Source organism: Sciurus carolinensis, chromosome 1 (assembly GCF_902686445.1).
Source record: "Sciurus carolinensis chromosome 1, mSciCar1.2, whole genome shotgun sequence".
Lineage (NCBI taxonomy): Eukaryota > Metazoa > Chordata > Mammalia > Rodentia > Sciuridae > Sciurus > Sciurus carolinensis.
In genome coordinates, this window is record NC_062213.1 from 93,266,415 (window position 1) to 93,284,415 (window position 18,001).

At 47.0% G+C, this 18,001-nt stretch overlaps 1 protein-coding gene and 1 long non-coding RNA gene across 11 annotated transcripts in view; one reads left to right on the plus strand and one right to left on the minus strand.

Annotated features, from left to right (window-relative positions):
- Arhgef11 (Rho guanine nucleotide exchange factor 11) overlaps positions 1 to 18,001 on the plus strand; it is a 108,813-nt gene that overhangs the window by 86,815 nt on the left and 3,997 nt on the right. For 5 of the 10 annotated variants that reach the window (XM_047549994.1, XM_047550046.1, XM_047550057.1 and 2 more), the window contains 20 exons: positions 1,439 to 1,462; positions 2,704 to 2,848; positions 3,134 to 3,233; positions 4,006 to 4,035; positions 6,960 to 7,086; positions 9,184 to 9,363; positions 9,454 to 9,501; positions 9,685 to 9,872; positions 10,148 to 10,294; positions 10,561 to 10,640; positions 10,774 to 10,899; positions 11,359 to 11,476; positions 12,286 to 12,464; positions 12,980 to 13,055; positions 13,491 to 13,658; positions 14,691 to 14,781; positions 15,407 to 15,532; positions 16,002 to 16,063; positions 16,990 to 17,193; positions 17,354 to 17,716. In XM_047549994.1, the coding sequence (XP_047405950.1) occupies positions 1,439 to 1,462; positions 2,704 to 2,848; positions 3,134 to 3,233; positions 4,006 to 4,035; positions 6,960 to 7,086; positions 9,184 to 9,363; positions 9,454 to 9,501; positions 9,685 to 9,872; positions 10,148 to 10,294; positions 10,561 to 10,640; positions 10,774 to 10,899; positions 11,359 to 11,476; positions 12,286 to 12,464; positions 12,980 to 13,055; positions 13,491 to 13,658; positions 14,691 to 14,781; positions 15,407 to 15,532; positions 16,002 to 16,063; positions 16,990 to 17,193; positions 17,354 to 17,716 (2,582 nt within the window). The remainder of the gene's footprint in view (positions 1 to 1,438; positions 1,463 to 2,703; positions 2,849 to 3,133; positions 3,234 to 4,005; positions 4,036 to 6,959; positions 7,087 to 9,183; positions 9,364 to 9,453; positions 9,502 to 9,684; positions 9,873 to 10,147; positions 10,295 to 10,560; positions 10,641 to 10,773; positions 10,900 to 11,358; positions 11,477 to 12,285; positions 12,465 to 12,979; positions 13,056 to 13,490; positions 13,659 to 14,690; positions 14,782 to 15,406; positions 15,533 to 16,001; positions 16,064 to 16,989; positions 17,194 to 17,353; positions 17,717 to 18,001) is intronic. The other 5 variants (XM_047550002.1, XM_047550067.1, XM_047550021.1 and 2 more) reach the window with 3 other exon arrangements.
- On the minus strand, positions 8,737 to 11,024 carry LOC124983122 (uncharacterized). Its single transcript, XR_007108353.1, has 3 exons — positions 10,556 to 11,024; positions 9,770 to 9,926; positions 8,737 to 8,923 (listed from the first exon to the last, which is right to left on the minus strand). It is a non-coding gene; the product is annotated as an uncharacterized LOC124983122 (long non-coding RNA).

Below are 18,001 nucleotides of genomic sequence, written 5' to 3' on the forward strand. Positions count from 1 at the left end.
GAACAGGGTAAAAAGTAAATGATGGAGTCAGAGAGGTAACAAGAGACACCACACACAGCTTGGGGACTGTGGGTAAGGACTTCAGGGTTTACTCAGCTGAGAGCCATTCCAGCTGTGTGAGGCTAGGTTAATGGGCACAGATGGCTGAAGAGTGAGGAAGGCCAGTTAGAAGACTCCATAGGAATTCCCAGGAAAGATGGTAGGGATTAGACCAGGGTAGTATGCTCAGAAGTTGTGAAAAGAGGTCATTTCTAGGTATTTCAGCAGTAGAATCAGCAGGAGGACTTGCTAAAAATTGAGTGTGGGGTATGAGAGAGAAAAGTCAAAGGAGACCCGAGGGTTTCTTATCCTTGGATAAGCCTGGTGACAGGATGAAGGTGCCATTGATTGAGATAGGAATGAGCACAAGGAGTGATTTTGTGGTATAAAATCAGGAGCTCAGTTTGGGACATCCTAAATTTGAGTACTTTGGGACTTCAGACTGAAGATTCGAGGAGATACCTTCATGTGTGAATCAGGCATTTGATTGAAGATCTGAGTTAGTTAGAGATGAGATTTGATGAGGGCACACAGAACGTATATACTTTGGAAACCCACCCTGTGACCTTCAACCAGGTCCTGAGTCTATCTGGGCCTTAGATTCCTATGCAGACAGATGACATTAATCACCCCAATTGCTCTGGGACTGAGGACCTGACTGAGCCTATTTTGAGCTCATAGGTACCGGAATTATAAGGATTGGTTATTGGCAGCATTAACACCACACTTAGAATTATTTCCATTTAAAGCAATGAAGTTTGGGTCTCACAAAAAGGGAATATAATACCCATTAGTGAGTTTTGAGAATTAGATGAGTTAAATGATGTTAAATAGCTTAGAATAATGCCTGGCCCATGGTAACACTCAAGTGTTTGTTACTGTTACCAGTTATACCTCTTCTAAATAGACTTCTTTGGATCTGGTCTCAAGGTATATCATGTCTGTTTTCCTTCCTTCTTTCCCCTGCCTCAGCGTCAGTCCCAGAAGGAGACAAAAAGAGCCTCTTCCCCCTAATAACTTCACACACTAAAATAGTGAACAAAAGATTATATTTGCCTTATTCCCTTCCTTTTAGCTAGAAGGACATTAGCAATATCATCATCACTCTGTGCTACTCAAGTTCCTCAAGGGAATAACTCTGACCTCCAGAGCCTTAAGTCTTACTTTTATCACACCCCTTCCTTCTTGCCCACCACCCTCTTCCCCTAAGAAAGAACTTGCCCATCTCCCAAGCCTTTGTTTTTTTTTTGTTTTTTTTTTGTTTTTTTTTTTTGCAGTGCTGGGGATTGAACCTAGGGTCTTGTGCTTGTGAGGCAGGCACTCTACCAACTGAGCTACATCCCCAGCCCCCAAGCCTTTGTCTTACAGTCCGAGTTGCCTATTCTTTCTTTTGTTCCAGGTCTAAGTACGAGGAAGACAGGAGGTGAGTCCAGTGTGGTTCATTTACAGCTTTCAAGATGGGAAGGACTGGAACCTAGCTACTGTGCTTCCCATTTCTGCCACCCACAGGGAAGTCTGCAGCATTGTAAGACCATGGTCTGTGCAAGTTTATTTCCTAGGTGACCATAACTATAACACACAAAGGCTATGAAGTCTAGGCCCCTGGTGCTCGGGGACCACTTCCCAGGGGCATGAGTCTACTCCTTGGTGTAAAGACCCCAGGCTACCCTGTCCTAATGTTTCTAGACCCGCTTCTGCTTTTCTACCCAAATTAGACCTGTATCTCCCCGCCACACACTTTTTCCCTAAATACTACTAGAAGTAATGATGAGAGTAGAGTCAGCCTGGGTTAGCAGCACCTGTAGAGGGAAACTAGGGTGTAACATTTCCTCTCTTGACATATATTGTGGTTTCTCCCCCTGCCCCACAGCCTCATTTCCATTGAGGGCACAATGGTCAGTGGATGGAATGGGAATACTAATTCCTTAAATCATAAACTTACAGTTCTCATAAAAGAACTGATATTAAAATAAGTCTGCAGTCCTTGGGTACACACACTTTGTAAGAGAGAGAAGATGGGGTTTAAGTCTATTTAAGAGGACAGCAGAGCCAGGGCTAAAGCTTTGCTGCATTGAATTCACAAAGTAGATAACGTACTGAATTGTGGGTCAAATACATTTTTAATCACAGAGCTCTGGACAGTTTCATTTGTGGCTGAAAACACAAGTTGGAAACCCCTTGACAGCCCCTTTCCATCTCTTTCTCTGTTCTCAGAGACAGGAGTGTGCCTTGGCAGAGAGTGGTTGTTTTGAGAATTTCTCCCTTTCCCTTGCTGAGCCCTGACAAGTATACATGAGAATGTTAGTTACAGTTCACTGACCTGCCGATGGCTTGACCAGCCAGAGAATTATTTGCTTTATGTTTTAGAGAGTTGGTGTTCCCATCCACTGAACACCATGCCCTCATCAAAAAAGTTCTGTTCAGGGAAGGAATAAGATTTCTCTTGGGAAGCTGTGCCAACCTGGACAATTGGCCAGCTTCTGCCTGCAGTCTCCTCTGATTTTTCCAAACTTACCTTTAAATACCTTGACCCATAATACCCCTTCCCCCACTCCATTGGGTGGCTGTGGGAAAATTGTTTGGAGCAGGGTTTTGGCCTTTCCACCTGCTGGCAGGGAGTGTGACTTGAGCTTTCTGGTTCACAACACTGTTCCTCTCTTGCAGTGCCCCCATGGACTTTGCCCTCAATACCTACATGAGCCATGCTGGAATCCGTCTTCGGGAGGCAAGACCCTCCAACACAATTGAAAAGGCCCAATCTGCACCTGACAAGGACAAGTGGCTGCCCTTCTTCCCTAAGACCAAGAAGGTGACAGAGCTACTCTAGAGAGCATAGTTTATCTTGAGCATTTCTCTGTACTCGGGTAGACCGGGACAGCCTTTTTATAGCTATTAGCTAGACCCTCCCCAGACTCAATCAGTCCTCTCCCTCCTCCAAACCTGCCAGAAGTGAACATGCTGATTAGGGAATAAACAAGAATCAACTTTCCAGCTATTTGTTTAGGGCTAGTCTTGCGGGCAGAAGCAGAGTGATTAGTAGCCATGTCTGGGAGGTACTGGGACCTCTTCTAAACCCCAGTGTCTCCTGTCTCAGCAGAGCAGCAATTCCAAGAAAGAAAAGGATGCCTTGGAGGACAAAAAGCGAAATCCCATCCTCAAATACATTGGGAAGCCCAAAAGCTCTTCTCAGAGCAGTGAGTATTTGGGGAGCAACAACCTTGGGCATTCCTTGGGACTTACACCCCTTCATATACCAGTATGTTGGCAGAGGGGCTTCCTGTGTTTCTGGGAGCCACAGGCCCAAATTCTGGGACGACTGCTTTCTCCCCTGACAACATCTAGTATGGGCTCTTTGAGTCACAGCCAAGGAGTCCACACCTGTCTCTGGGTCTTAATCCAGGAACTCAAAGCCAACCATAGCTACTGAACAACCATGAGGAGGACCATTTCTGCTTTGGCAAAGATTGTCATGTAATGACATGTAATGTTTCCTTCACCTTCATCCATGGGATTTGTCTGCACACCTGTAGTCCTGCATTTGGGAAACAATTATGGGCCCTTGTTGGGGGGCTTGGGTTACTATTTAGTAGAACTAGGCAGGTTGGAGGCATGTTGGGACCCAGAGGTTCCTTTAATGTCATCCTTAACCCAAAACATAATTGACCTATGTATAGTTGATCTCTTTCCAGCTATATGTCATGTGTCTGAAAATTGTTTGCTGGCCTTCACAGTCAGTGTCTTAGATCCCCAGTGCCAGTGGGAACCTGTGAGGGATAGTGGGTTTAGCCTGTCACTTTCTTAAATTGGTGCATTGTGGGGTGGGGGAAGGAAGGGCTTCTTCTAGATCCACCTTGATTTTTGCCACTGCCTTCTCATTTTCCAGCTTGATGTAATTTTAATTTTGACTCTTGAAACATAATTTGACTTTTCATGGTTTACTTTTGTTTTTGTTTGTTTTTCTTTTAGCATTTCATATTCCCTTGTCCCCTGTGGAAGGTAAAAGGACCATTTTCTTTGGGTTTGTCTTTGCATTAACATCAAATTTCCATCTCCCAAATCTTGTCATTCCCTTTTCCATCTTATCTTCTCTTATCCTGTCCCTCTTTCCTCTCTCCCTCTCTGCTCTCTGTTTTTCTATATGTCCCTCCTTGTTGCTAAAGCTGCTTTGTGACACAAAACCCTGGAGCTCCTACCCTTATCCCCACAGGGACGCTTCTCCCCAGGTAGAGCATCTTGCAGTTCTGGCAGAAACCAGTTTTTTAGGCCTTTGATAGTTCTTTCATATCCTGAGACCTTTTCTCTAACTCTGTATCCTTTCTATGAGTGCTGTTCCAAGAATCCAGGACTCTATATAAATTAGTGGCCTACAGTGTCCTACCATAAAGCAGGAGTGTCTCAGATTTTCATTGTCAATTGAAATAATAATAAAAATCCTCATTTTTGAAGGTTTTTTTTTTTTTAAAGTAAATTGAAGATATCTAAGAGTTCTTTTATTTATTTCATTTGTTTTGCTTAAGCCCTCTCTTTTGACTTTTAACTGCCAGTACTACTGTGGAGCTATAGTAGCCCCAAAAGAGCAGCCCTAACTGCATTTATAGGACCTAATATCTTCTAGAATCTGTGTACCAAAAAATAAATGATATTGGGCCATGGTGGCACATACCTGTAATCCCAGCAGCTCAGGAGATTGAGATCTCAAGTTCAAGACCAGCCTCAGCAACTTAGCAAGACCATGTTTCAAGAAAATTAAAAGGGCTGGGGATGTATCTCAGTGGAGAGTGTCCCTGGGTTCAATCTCCAGGACTGTAAAACAAATGAATGATATGAGGCTGAGGTGCAGCTCAGTGGTAGAACCTGTGCTTAGTATGTGCAAGGCCCTGCATTCTATCCCTGTACCATCACCAGTAATAATAATAAATTAGGATAAATGATACACATTAACCCACAAGAAGCTTAGAACCTACATCAAAATGTCACAGAATCAGGCAAGTTCATTCCCATCAGTGAGGTCCACATGTATATGATTAAATAATTAATATTTTCTGGGTTCTGTGGTAATTAAAGAGAAAGAATGCACTCTCATACACAGTAGGATCCAATCAGAAAATTATTCTGTTGCTAGGATTTATTTTATATAAAATCTACAATTACAAATATTATCTTCAAATCATTTTAAAAGTTCCTGAAGTCCTGTATTCATTATGCCATCTTAAGCAATAATAATAAAGAATTATTGAAAAAAAGTCATAAAATAATGGGGGAATAAAAAGAATGACCTCCTATCCCAGGCCCATATTTCAAACCTAGGGCTTCAAGAATGCTAGGCAAGCACCTACCACTGAGTTGCATTGAAAGACCACAGGAGTGCCCAGGGTAGAGATCAGTTGCTGATGTCAGGGGTAGGATAAGGATGCCAGGGTTCAGTGCTCTTTGACTCTTGTCATTGCAGTTGTGTGATTTGGTTTGGGGTTTTTAAATCCCCAGGACATCAGACAGATATGTATCTGTATCTGAAGACCAGACACTCACCCACACTTTACAAAACCTCAGTATTGAGGGTTTTTTGACATTTAGGATCATTATCATCCCCTCTTTGTCTGGTTGCTAATAATGTTACTTACTTTTATTTGGTTCCATTATCATTCAGACGAGAATGGGGAGCAGAGGCTAATAGTGAAACTTTGCTCTTTTCAAAAATGAATTCCTCTCTACCTGTTCCCCTTGTCATTCTGGATTATCACTCATACCAGATCTCAGGACTACACCTGTTTCCTGACACAGTGGCCCCATAGCTAGATGCACATTCAGTTTGGAACGCACAGATTTCGCCCTAACCTCCAAACAGGAGTGACTGGTAATAGCTCCTGTTCCTAAAACATACACACAGCTACTTATGTGGTTTGAAAAAGATACTAACCTAGCCACCTGCTGCCAGGGTGTATTGACTTAGAGCAGTCAAATGTTTTTTGTTCTCTCTGACTTCAGAATTTTCTTATGAAAGTGAAATTTTTGAGACAGGGAGATTTGTAAGTCTCTATATGTAGGTAGTAGAATCTCTGAAGTCTTAGTCTGATTATGATTAGGCCTAGATCTCTAGAGAATTTACACTTCCTTCCCTGTCCCAGTGGTCTCAGGCAGAGTGGCATTTGTAACCCAAGTCCTCCTGCTCTTATTTTGCTAGACTTGGAACCATGCTTTGACTTGAAGAGGAGCTCCTCCTCTCTTTGCAGGCTGCCATTTGCTGTACACCTGTCTGAGTCCTCTGCAGGGCCACCAAGTGGCATCCTGTGCCATTTCTTCTCCCTCCTCCCCTCTGTCTTGAACAAGAATAGCTCCCTTTCACCTTAACTTGGAAAAGAGACTTGACTTTTGAATGTCTTGCCTCTAATCCTCCTAGGTCACCTCTCTCTGGTGATAGAGGAACTGTTTCTTTAATGATCGAACCCAGAGAGGGCAGAAAGCACAGGAAAGACAGTCAGGGAATAACAAATAATGCACTCAGAAAGCAATACAAGTTTGTCAACAGAGCCAAATTCCATGTAAATGTTTTTGATCTTCCTGGCATTTTTTTTTAAGCCTATCACATGCCCCTCAGGAAAAACCTAGTTGTGGTTTTCAAGCAGAAGTGTCATAATGAATGTCAGAACAGAAATAAAGCTTTTTAGAAAATGTACTTCCAAACCCTCTCATTTTACACACAAGGAAAGAGTAGAACAAGAAAGAATGACCACCCAAAGCCAAACCACATAGTTATAGAGGAATCAGTACTAGAATCATGTCTCCTGCCTCTTGATCCCATGCTATTCTCATCCACGCTTGCTCATTGCTCTGTCTTCTGGGCTAGAAGGGAGTGAGGGCCCTGAGAAATCATCCCAGAACAGAAAGCATAGTGTCCTTCCTTTTTTTTTTTTTGCCTGCAGTCAAGCCAGGCAATGTGAGGAACATCATTCAGCACTTTGAGAACAGCCAGCAGTATGATGCCCCAGAACCGGGGACACAGCGACTCTCAACAGGAAGCTTTCCCGAGGACCTGCTGGAGAGTGACAGGTAGCAGGGACTGGATGGGGCTTGCTGGCTGCCCAAAGCACTGAGCATGGGCAGGGTTTGGCACTAGGGTTTAATTCCAGCTGCCTTACCCCTCTCCACTAGACTATAAGATCCCACTATGGAACTTTATTCCCCTGCCCCCAACTTTCCCACCCCAGATAGCTTCAGAAGACACCCAATGTGTTAGCAATCAGGCCAATGAAAGCGCAAGCAAAGAAAACAAGGAACGGTGTGCTTTAAAAATTTTTTTGGATTCACCGTGACTACTCAGTAGCCTTCAAGATTGATCTAGACTATATTATGCAACAGCTAATAAGAAAACACTAAATGATAAGGTTAAAGAAGACTGGAGTGGGGAAGGGGAAGGAAAATCCTGGAAGTGAAAAGACACGATCAGACGAAAGAAAGTCTTTACCTGCAAAGAAGAGCACTAGAGAGGAGGTTCTACAGGGTACTTTGAAGATGAAATTTAACTGTGGGCATCAGGTGTTCACATCAGCAAGGAAATGCAGAGTCAGTTGATTCAAAACAGATTGCTCCTCCCCAAGAAAAAAAAAGGAAATTGAGACTGACATCTCTCATATTCCGCATCTCTGTCAGGTTCTAATTAGAATCCTTGTGTGGTATTAACATGCTCTAGGACTTACTTGCTCTTGACTGGCATGACAGCAATCAAGTCATGTCAAAAGTCTACACAAATAAAGATTGCCTATAGTCAGAAACATCTGAGCAGAAATATTCATTCAGATTCCCCAAGTCTCCCTTGAGGAAGTGTACTCGTGTATAGGAAAATAGTCTTATGTTCACTAAAGTCAGCCACTGAGTTGGAACAGAGGCAGGCATAGAAGCAAGTCAGTAGATAACTGAATAGTCAAGCCATTTTGCCTTTGAAATAACTAATTATCAAACTGTAAGTCATACACAATCTTCCTTGAATTCAAGGTTATTCCTTTCTCTTCATATGAAGGCTTTATAAACTTGGCACATGTTGAAAGATTTTGCCCCAATGAGAATTGACAAAGATTTAGGGGTGGTGAATGTTAGATTTGTACTGTGGGGAAAGGTTGAGTTCTATCATTATTGGGTAAGTTAAAGACAAATTATATGACTACTGTGATCATGTAATCATATCAAATATTTTAAGACTACAAGACATTGTCAGCACTTCTTGAGAACCTTTGAGACCTTTTACAAACTTGCCGTCTTCACCTTGCTGGGTAAATTTGCCCTACTTAAGACTTTTTACCAGAATCCTAAAGCTATTTTAAGCAGGAGCCTCACTTTTTGATAGGAACATTACTTATTTCTGGGTGTAAGAAGGTGTATAGCTCTGCAGCCCCATTACCCTACCAAGGAGGTTTGTGCGCAAATATGACCTATAAGGACACTGGTGAAAAGTGTTTTGAGTTGCTCTACATTGGAATTCTTCTAAAGGGTTTCTAGGGGTGAGTTCAGTAGGGGATCAGCTTTGCAGTAAGTTTTCTAACCCAGCAGACCAACTCTCAGGTCCCAGGAGGTGAGCTCCATTTTGAATCCTCTGGCAGTTTGGAGAGACATGATGAATGGAGATCAAGTCACTTGACTTCCTTGCTGTAGCAGCCTGTTGTGCTATTAAGAACTCTCCAGACATCCAGGCCTTCTGTGGTTTCAGAAGCAGAGCAGGATGTAAATTAGTAATAATGTCAGCGAGGACCAGCCCAGCAGGACCATGGCGGGAGGGAGCGAGAGGGGGGCATCCAGGGGCAGCTAGGGATGAGCGATGCCAGCTGTCTCAAGGCTGATACACCACAGGACTCAAAGAAAGCAACAAGGCCCTGTCGTCAGCATCTCATCAGGCCTGCAAGACAATCAGTAGGGCCTAGCTTGTAACCAAACCCTTGAAGCATCCTCCCCAGACTGTCTACTCCCTGGAAAGGAAATGGAAGCTTAGGAAGGGTGCTGTTAGGATAAGAATGGGAGAAATCCACATCAGCTAGAGTGCCGGAATCCAGCAGCCAGCAGGAGAACCTGCCACACTGAAGCACCCTTAAAGATGGGGCAGCAGGTGAAACCTGGCCAGAATGTAAGAGCCCCAAGTCTCTTGTCCCTCCTCCCCAGTTCACGCTCAGAGATTCGCCTGGGCCGTTCTGAGAGCCTTAAGGGCCGGGAAGAGATGAAACGATCTCGGAAGGCAGAGAATGTGCCCCGTTCTCGAAGTGATGTTGACATGGATGCGGCTGCTGAAGCCACTCGCCTCCACCAGTCAGCCTCATCTTCTGCCTCCAGCCTCTCCACCAGGTGAGCAGACTCAAGCAGCTCCACCTATCCCTGTCTGGGCCTGAGGCAGGATAAAGTGTTGCTAAGAGTTGATATTCCCTCCTTCTGCAGGTCTCTTGAGAACCCAACCCCTCCCTTTACCCCCAAAATGGGCCGCAGGTGAGTGCTGACACAGTGGTACCTCTGATTGGTATCTTTGTGGCCTATTTGTGCTTGGCCACAAGTAACTGCATGGCTGGCTGTGCATCTTCTCTTCGTGGGTCCAGGGCAGGAGAGGGAAAGACAAACCCTGAGTATGAGCTCTTCAACTCCAGAGAAACTGAACTGCTAATTTTCCCCCAGGAGCATCGAGTCCCCCAGTCTGGGCTTCTGCACAGATGCCCTCCTTCCCCACCTTTTAGAGGATGATCTGGGCCAATTGTCTGACCTGGAACCAGAGCCAGATGCCCAGAACTGGCAGCATACAGTGGGCAAGGATGTGGTAGCTGGGCTGACTCAGAGGGAAATCGACCGACAGGAGGTCATCAATGGTGAGAACCTGCACTGCTTCCTTCAATTTCCATTCACTCGTGGGTCCAGAGCACCTAAGACAGTGTGGGAAAGAGGTGAATACTGGGGGGGGTCTCAGGAACAGGACTAGGTCCACCTCAGTTTGGGCCTGGTGTGCGAGAAAATTGACTGTCATCTAAAACCAACATTTCAGTTCCCCTAAAGTAGAGTGGTATAAGAACCAGGTCATGACGCTAGATACTTGCTCATCTGTTTTCTTCATCTTTCTACCCCTTCTTGTCAAACCTGCACTCAGAACTGTTTGTGACTGAAGCTTCTCATCTGCGTACACTCCGGGTCCTGGACCTCATCTTCTACCAGAGAATGAAGAAGGAGAATCTGATGCCCCGGGAGGAGCTAGCCCGTCTCTTCCCTAATCTGCCTGAACTCATAGAGATCCACAGTAAGGAGCTGTATATCCTTATTGCCAGCCTGCAGCTTTCTGATCTAGCCCCTCTGCCTGATTCTTCTGAGCAGATAACCAGTCCTCTGGTGAGAGGAAAGTTGATAGACAACTTGGTACAAGCCCTTCTGTTCCCCCCATGTATAATGGTTTCCAAACCCTTCCTTATAGCACTACTGCCAAAGATAACCATTTTTCCCAATCACAAAGGACCTGGCAGTACAGCTCAACCCCAGGCATTTCTGTCTCTTTTCTCCTTACCCCAGATTCCTGGTGTGAAGCCATGAAGAAGCTTCGGGATGAGGGTCCCATCATCAAAGAAATCAGTGACCTCATGTTGGCTCGGGTATGACTTCAAACTGTTCCCATATGGCAAGGAAGAGATTGGAGGAGGCAGGTCCCATTACCCAAGGCTAGGGACTTTGACAGAGGAGGGAATAACCAGGAAACTTGGACGGATATTCATTCTTCCTTTGCAGTTTGATGGTCCTGCCCAAGAGGAACTCCAGCAAGTGGCTGCACAATTCTGTTCCTATCAGTCAATAGCCTTAGAGTTGATTAAAACCAAGCAGCGCAAAGAGAGCCGCTTCCAGCTCTTCATGCAGGTATGTCCTAGACTATGCCGCAGCCTCCCTCTTCTCCATCTAGCTCACCAAGGATCTCCTAACCTCCTTCCTCCAACCCCCTAGCCTCTTCTCTGCTGCAAAGGACACCCACCAATGCCCTCCACCCATTTGTACCTCCCCCACATCAGTGTTATGAAGCTTAGATGTCTTCTAGAGCTGAAGACAACCCTAGATTGGCAATCAGCAGGGCTTGCTCACCTACCAATATTAGTGTACACTTAGACAGATCTCAGTTTCCTTATGTATAAAAGGAAATACCTGCCCTTCTGTTTTGACCTTTTCCTTGGGTTATTGTCTCCCTGCTGCCCCTGTTGTTTCTGAGGAACCCAACTGGGCTTAGGACCCATTGGCATTTTCACACCCATCTTGGCACCGAGACCTTAAGTAAGCTCTCATTCATGAGTTGACATCTTCCTCTGCCTGCCTTCTACTGTCTAGGAGGCTGAGAGCCACCCTCAGTGCCGGAGGCTGCAGCTCAGAGACCTCATCATCTCTGAGATGCAGCGACTCACCAAGTACCCACTGCTGCTGGAAAACATCATCAAGCACACAGAAGGTATGTGTTTGGAAGAGCTGTGCTGGTCAGCAGCAGGCCTCCCAGATCCTCACTCTGATATTGCTATGTAACCTTAGCCAAGTCACTGGACTTTTGTAGTCTTAAATGTCTTCGTCATTGTCCTGTTTTGACAAAGAAGAAAATGATTGTAAATGTGCTTTGGAAAATATAGGGCACTCGGTAGCAGAAACTGCTAGTACTGAACTGCATGGGGACTTCGTGCAGATCAGTACAGCTTCTGGGTGGACTCACGGTCAGACCCTGGAGGGCACTGTGGTTCCTTTGAATGATCATAGGTCTTCACACCAGAGGCCAACTTTACCCCTGCTGGACACCTCTGTGCAATACACAAAAGTAATCTTGCACAACAACCCTAGAGGAGAAGACTGGCTAAAGATGCGTTCTTGCCCAAGGGGGTCTGCCACCATTGCTGTCATTGTCCCTGAGATCCCAAGCATCATTCACTCCCTCAGATTTCACACATTGGAGTGTCAGGATAGAGAGGCGTTGAGAACCTTTTAATCCTGGCCATTATTCACAGCAGAGCTGGCTGTGGTCTAGGAGTAAAGCTAGACCACAGCCAGTTAGTTTTCATCTCAGTGTCTGAAACCCCAGGAGGCTCAGTAAAAGTTAACTCTTGCCATATGAAGTCCTCTGGTTAGACAAGGGCAGTTTGCCTCAACCCCGGCTGCTGGTATGAGGCGAGCCAGCAACCACAGACATGGGTAGGCAGGTGAGGTCTGACTCCATGGTGCAGTCTTTGGGTAGTCGGGAACCCCTAACTACCACCTCTCTCCCTTCTTGGGTAGGTGGCACACCTGAGTATGAGAAGCTCTGCCGGGCTCGAGATAAGTGCCGGGAGATTCTCAAGTTTGTGAATGAAGCAGTGAAGCAGACAGAGAACCGGCACCGATTAGAAGGCTATCAGAAACGCCTAGATGCCACTGCCTTGGAGAGGGCCAGCAACCCTCTGGCAGCAGAGTTCAAGGTAGGAAGCAGAGGCTATAGCACAGTCAGCCCCTCACACGCTCATTTCTTGGGCACCCTCAGGAGCAGAACTTTGTCAGGCCTAGGGAGACTTGGAAGACACATCCTGTTGTCTTTGTCACCCAACCCTAGATAGACAGGGGCAGAGAGCCCCACCAAGTAAAGACTAGGTATTAGAACTCAGCCCCAGAGAGCAGGGGTTGGGGTAGGACTTGAAGTAAAGGCAGAGATCATTTGGGAGGGAATAAAGCTGAGAAGGGTAGGAGAAGCAGACAGTTCTCTCTTAGCATGTGTTAGTGTTTGAATGGGAGCCCCAAGTCAGAGCCATTGGTCTATCTTGCAGATAGCAAATAGTACATGACTTCATAAACACCTTTTTACTTCTCTTTGTGTCCCATGAGATTGAAAAAGCAAGAACTGCTTCCTTTTCATCACTGATTCCCATCACCTTAGCACAATTTCCATGTAGTAGGTTCTTGAGTACTTACTGAGTGAGTGATGGTGTCTCCTAAACAGAGCCTGGATCTTACAACCAGGAAGATGATCCATGAGGGGCCCCTGACCTGGAGGATTAGCAAGGATAAGACTTTGGGTATGTGCCAGGGGTTGGGGACTAGGAGATCTGTGGTAGTGGGGCTTCTCTCTCTGTTGCATAAGCCCTGGAACCTGTTGCTCTAAAGGGGTAGGGAGGGACTGGGGTTGTGGCTCAGTGGTAGAGAACTTGCCTAGTGTGCATGAGGCCTTGGGTTCTATCCCCAGCATGCAAATACATATATGTATACATATATATGTACATACACAGCAAGGTAGCCAGCATGCGGGGCACTTGCAACATGACTGGGGTAGTGGCTTGGGCATCCTTAGGCATAGTATGAAAAGGGAGTGACCAAAGAGAAAGGGAATTGGGTTACCAGACTCCCAGGGCCTCCTAGGTCCTGGTGATGGCTATCCAAGAGCCTGTGATCCCCTTGAACTGATGAGGAATGAGTGGGTAGCAGGATGTGCCTCACAACGCCCCCACCCCCAGACCTCCACGTTCTGCTGCTGGAGGACCTGCTAGTGCTGCTGCAGAGACAGGATGAGAGGCTTTTGCTTAAGTGCCACAGCAAGACAGCCGTGGGCTCCTCAGACAGCAAGCAGACCTTCAGCCCCGTACTCAAGCTCAACGCTGTGCTCATTCGCTCCGTGGCTACAGGTACCTGTGAGAAGATGTCCCAGCTAGCCTGGGGCTCTGGGGTTATGATCACTATTACTGGTGTCCAGCCAGCACTGGGTGATGTGGAGCCAATCTAGGGCCTTATAGAACTTACCTGTTCACTCATGTTCCTTTCCTCCTCTCATGACCCAGCCTAAGCATGAGGAAGTGACCCAAGATGGGGCCAAGTGAGGGGTAGGATGGGTGAAGATGGACAACTTGGAGCAGGGGTGGTCAGCCCTCAAGGACAGTCTGGCCAGGACATGAATGTCCTGGGGTCTGAGGATGTCACAGCAGGGTTGGGGAGAGTGGGGTTAGGCAGGAAGAGTAGGATAAGTCCTCTTGCTGCAAGAGTGCCTGGGACAGCATGGTTACAGAAGATGAAGCACCCTCAACACACAGCCCAGTCCAGTGGTCAGCACCTAGTAGCAAGGAATGCAGTGTACATGAGGAAAGACTTAGGAACAGGAGTAGACAGCCACATTCTCTGGGCTCACCTTTATCTGTAACATAGGAATGATACCTACCCTACCTCTCCAGAGGATCAAAAGGCTAATGGAGCCTAGAGCAGTGACACATGCCTGTAACGTCAGTGACTTGGAAGACGGAGACAGGAGGATCACAAGTTTGAGGCCTGAGCAACTTAGTGAGACCCTGACTCAAAATAAAAAGGACTGGGTAGAGAACCCCTGGGTTCAATCCCCAATAACAAAAAATAAAGTTCTGGTGGTTATGAAAAGGTTTTATAAACCCTAAACACTGTACAAGTCAACCCTCACTATTATTGGAGCAGGAGGTCAGTGGGGGCAGCCATGAAAGACAACATTAAGGGTCCCAGAATTGCTTCTGTCACCTTCATTAGTGGGTACCAAGTGGTTTTGATGACCCAGGTCTATTTCTTGCTGCATTACTCATCCATATTGTGGATCAGAGTTTTCATGCTACCATCTGTTACCCTGGCCCAGATGCAGTCACATCTGCCATCTCCCTTTCCCCCATTACAGACCCTTCCACCTTCCTTTCCTTACACAGATAAACGGGCCTTCTTCATTATCTGCACATCCGAACTGGGCCCTCCTCAGATCTATGAGCTGGTTGCATTGACATCATCAGACAAGAACACGTGAGAATTGATTGAGGGGTCCCACGTAACCGCCATCCCCTAGGGACCAGGGTGGTGTGTATGCGGATGGTGGACAGTGGCCAGGTCTGGGCCCCACAGCAGTCCCTGGATTGGGGAGCTGGGAAGGGAAGAAGGAGGCAGGACAAGCACAGACAAGTTGTAAGGGAGTCGTCATCCCCATGCTGTAACCAGGCATGTCCTTCTGAACTCCTCCTCCCACCAGGCTATCCACTTGCCCTGCTCCCTAAACAGTGGCTGCCAGAGGTGACATGGCACAGTGGAGGGAGACAGGTTGAATCAGACATTTCTCAACCTTGGGGTTTTTGTCTGTAGAATGTGGATAATGCTACCTCTTAGTTATTTTGAGAGAGAAAGTATACATAGAGTACTTAGCATAGGTCTTAAAAGAGGATTGATATCTAGTAATTGATCACTGCAAGTCATACAAACCCAAGAGAACAGCCACTGAGGACTGGAGGGAAGTGGGTGTCTGCCAGGGAGCAGATCCCTGGGGCAGAGAGTGGAGAGGGCTTTGAAGCTTTGGAGCAGTGGGATCTGCAGGGGACAAGGCATGCCCCTGGCCTTATTCTCATCACCAGTCCTCTCTTCTCCTGCCGAGCAACAGATGGATGGAGCTCTTAGAAGAAGCTGTGCGGAACGCCACCAGGCACCCTGGAGCTGCCCCAACACCCATCCATCCCCCACCCGCAGGCCCTCAGGAACCAGCTCACCAGGGCCCAGCCCCCAGCAGGTGCAGTGCTTAGCCCTCCAGGCGCTGGTGCCATCACTCCAAGCTGTCTTTTCTTGTTGCTTCTAAGCCCTTCACCCTGGGGTGGACAGTCTGAGCAAGGAAGTGCTAACAGGGAAATACAGCCCCAAGCCCCAGGATATGGAAGAGCATGCCCTGCCTCTCTACCTTCTAGCACTGCCTCTCTCCCCACAGCCTCTCACCTGGCTGTAATGGAGGCTGTACCTGGAGTAGGATTCAGGATATAGATTGGGGCACCAAAGGAGCTGGGCCATCCTCTGCCCAGGTTGCCAACCTGTCTAGAACAGGCAGGAGATGAAGCCCAGCAACTCCCTTCTCAGACCCTACTCCTTCACTGCCCCTTCTAACTGGGGAGTCCAGGGTGGGATTTCATGACATCCCGACTTCAGCTGGCAGAGCTAGAATTGCTAGAAGGTGATCTTATCTCACCTTGCTCTGGTTCTTCCCTTAGGATAATACTGGATGATTCAGAAGTGTTTCATAGTGAACCAGAACCCGAGGAACTCACTGGAGGTAAGGCCTGTGGATTGTCTTGTAGGAATCCAACTCTGTCATTTTTTCATAGGCATGGTTTGGGTGGGGTTGTGGGGTGATGGGAGAGTCCATCAGAGCCAAAAGTATAAGGTTTCGATAAAATGAATAGAGAAGAACCAGGGTGGAGGGAGGAGTCTGGGAGAGGAAGGTGGACAGACCAACAGACCGCAGACAGTGTGCACTAGCTCCCTTGCCCAGACCCCTTCCCTCCCTGGTGACAGAGCTAGTAGCAGAGGAAGAGAGGAGCCGTGTCATCAGGTCCCAGAGCCCATGTGCTTTAGCCAGGGATTGCTGCTAGAGAGCGAGTTGAATGTAGAGAACAGGAAGCACTGGGATGTGGCAGGGGCTCAAAAGGTTGAGGCATAATTATTGGGATGAGATGAGCTGGGCAGTTCTCAAATTTCTTATTGAGAATTTTTATGTGAAATAACAACGGATCTTGGTTTGGAGATAAATCTTGGTTCCCTGTCTGGATCCCTTGTCTCTTTCCTCCTGCTGAGAATGTTCCTCCTAACTCCTACCCCTCCATGCAGCTTAGTGATGCCTTCTCTGACTGTGCCATTTAACCTGTAATATTGCTGATGTAAGCCCTGTACTGGCTGTATTTTGTCTTCTTTCCTATAGAACGTATCACCTTCTAACAAACTATGTAATTTACTTATTTATTTAATTATTCTGTGACCCTCCAATAGAATTTAAGTTCCCAACCCTAGCAAGAAGTCTTTGTTTTGTCTGCCGATGTATGCCAAGAACAGGGGACAGTGACTAGCCATAGAACGGGCTCCATAAAGTTGTGTGGAACTTAATAGTCAGTGTGCCCAGCCCTTAGGATCCACAACTGGTTGGGCTTACTCCATCTTTTCCCTCTCCTTTACTCTGCCTAACATTACCCTCTCATCCAAAAGGCACTGGGCTCCAGCAGAGAGTCCAGGGGAAGCAGCCCAGGCCACCAGAGGATCCTGAGCAGGAGAGTAGTACAGAGGAGGAAGAGTCAGGTGCCATGCCTCACCTTCCTGCATCCCTGGATGGAGAGAAAAGGGACCCCATCCAGCTGGCCCTCCCAGGCCCTCTGTTCATAGAAGGACTTGCTGATTCAGCCTTGGAAGATGGTAAGTACCTTAAGGACCCTGTCATCAGCTTCACCCTGCAGCTGTGCAGGTTGCCTGTGTCCAAACAGGGGAGCAGCAATGCCACGCCTCCTCTGCCCTTTGCCCCGCTGGCATGGTGTGTGACCCTGCCTGGGGAGACATTGCCCTGTTTTCCCGACAGTGGAAAACCTGCGGCACCTGATCCTGTGGAGCCTGCTTCCAGGACACACTGTGGACACTCCAGCTGTTGTGGAGCCCGAAGATGACCTGACACCTACACCTTCTGTCATCAGCATCACCTCTCATCCCTGGGACCCAGGATCCCCAGGACAGGCTCCTACTGGAGATGATGGAGACAGTACCCAGCTCCCAGGGCCACAAGGAGCCCAGGCAGAGCAGAAAGACACAGTGCTCTATTCTCTGGCACACCTGCCCCCAAGGACCAGAAACTCTGGCATCTGGGAGTCTCCTGAGCTGGATAGGAATCCACCTGAAGAGGCTTCAGGCACACAGGCAGCAGGAAGTTACAAAGTTGTAAGAAAAGGTAAAATACATCAGTGTGTCCATGGGAGACAGACACCCATTTTTGCTAGGGAAGTGGCAAGTCTTGCATACAGCTGTTTCCTTTCCCTATTGTTACCCTGGGTGCTGTGTAATCAGAAACTGGCATGGGCCCTGGGGGAGGAGACATGAAAGAATGTAAAGGCTTTGGAGTTGGACAGCCCAGGTCCAAAGCACTAGCTCTACCACTTAATGTCTGTATGACCTTAGACAAAATTCCAGTCATCTCTGAACTCCATTCTAATCCTACTGCCTGGCACAAATCAAC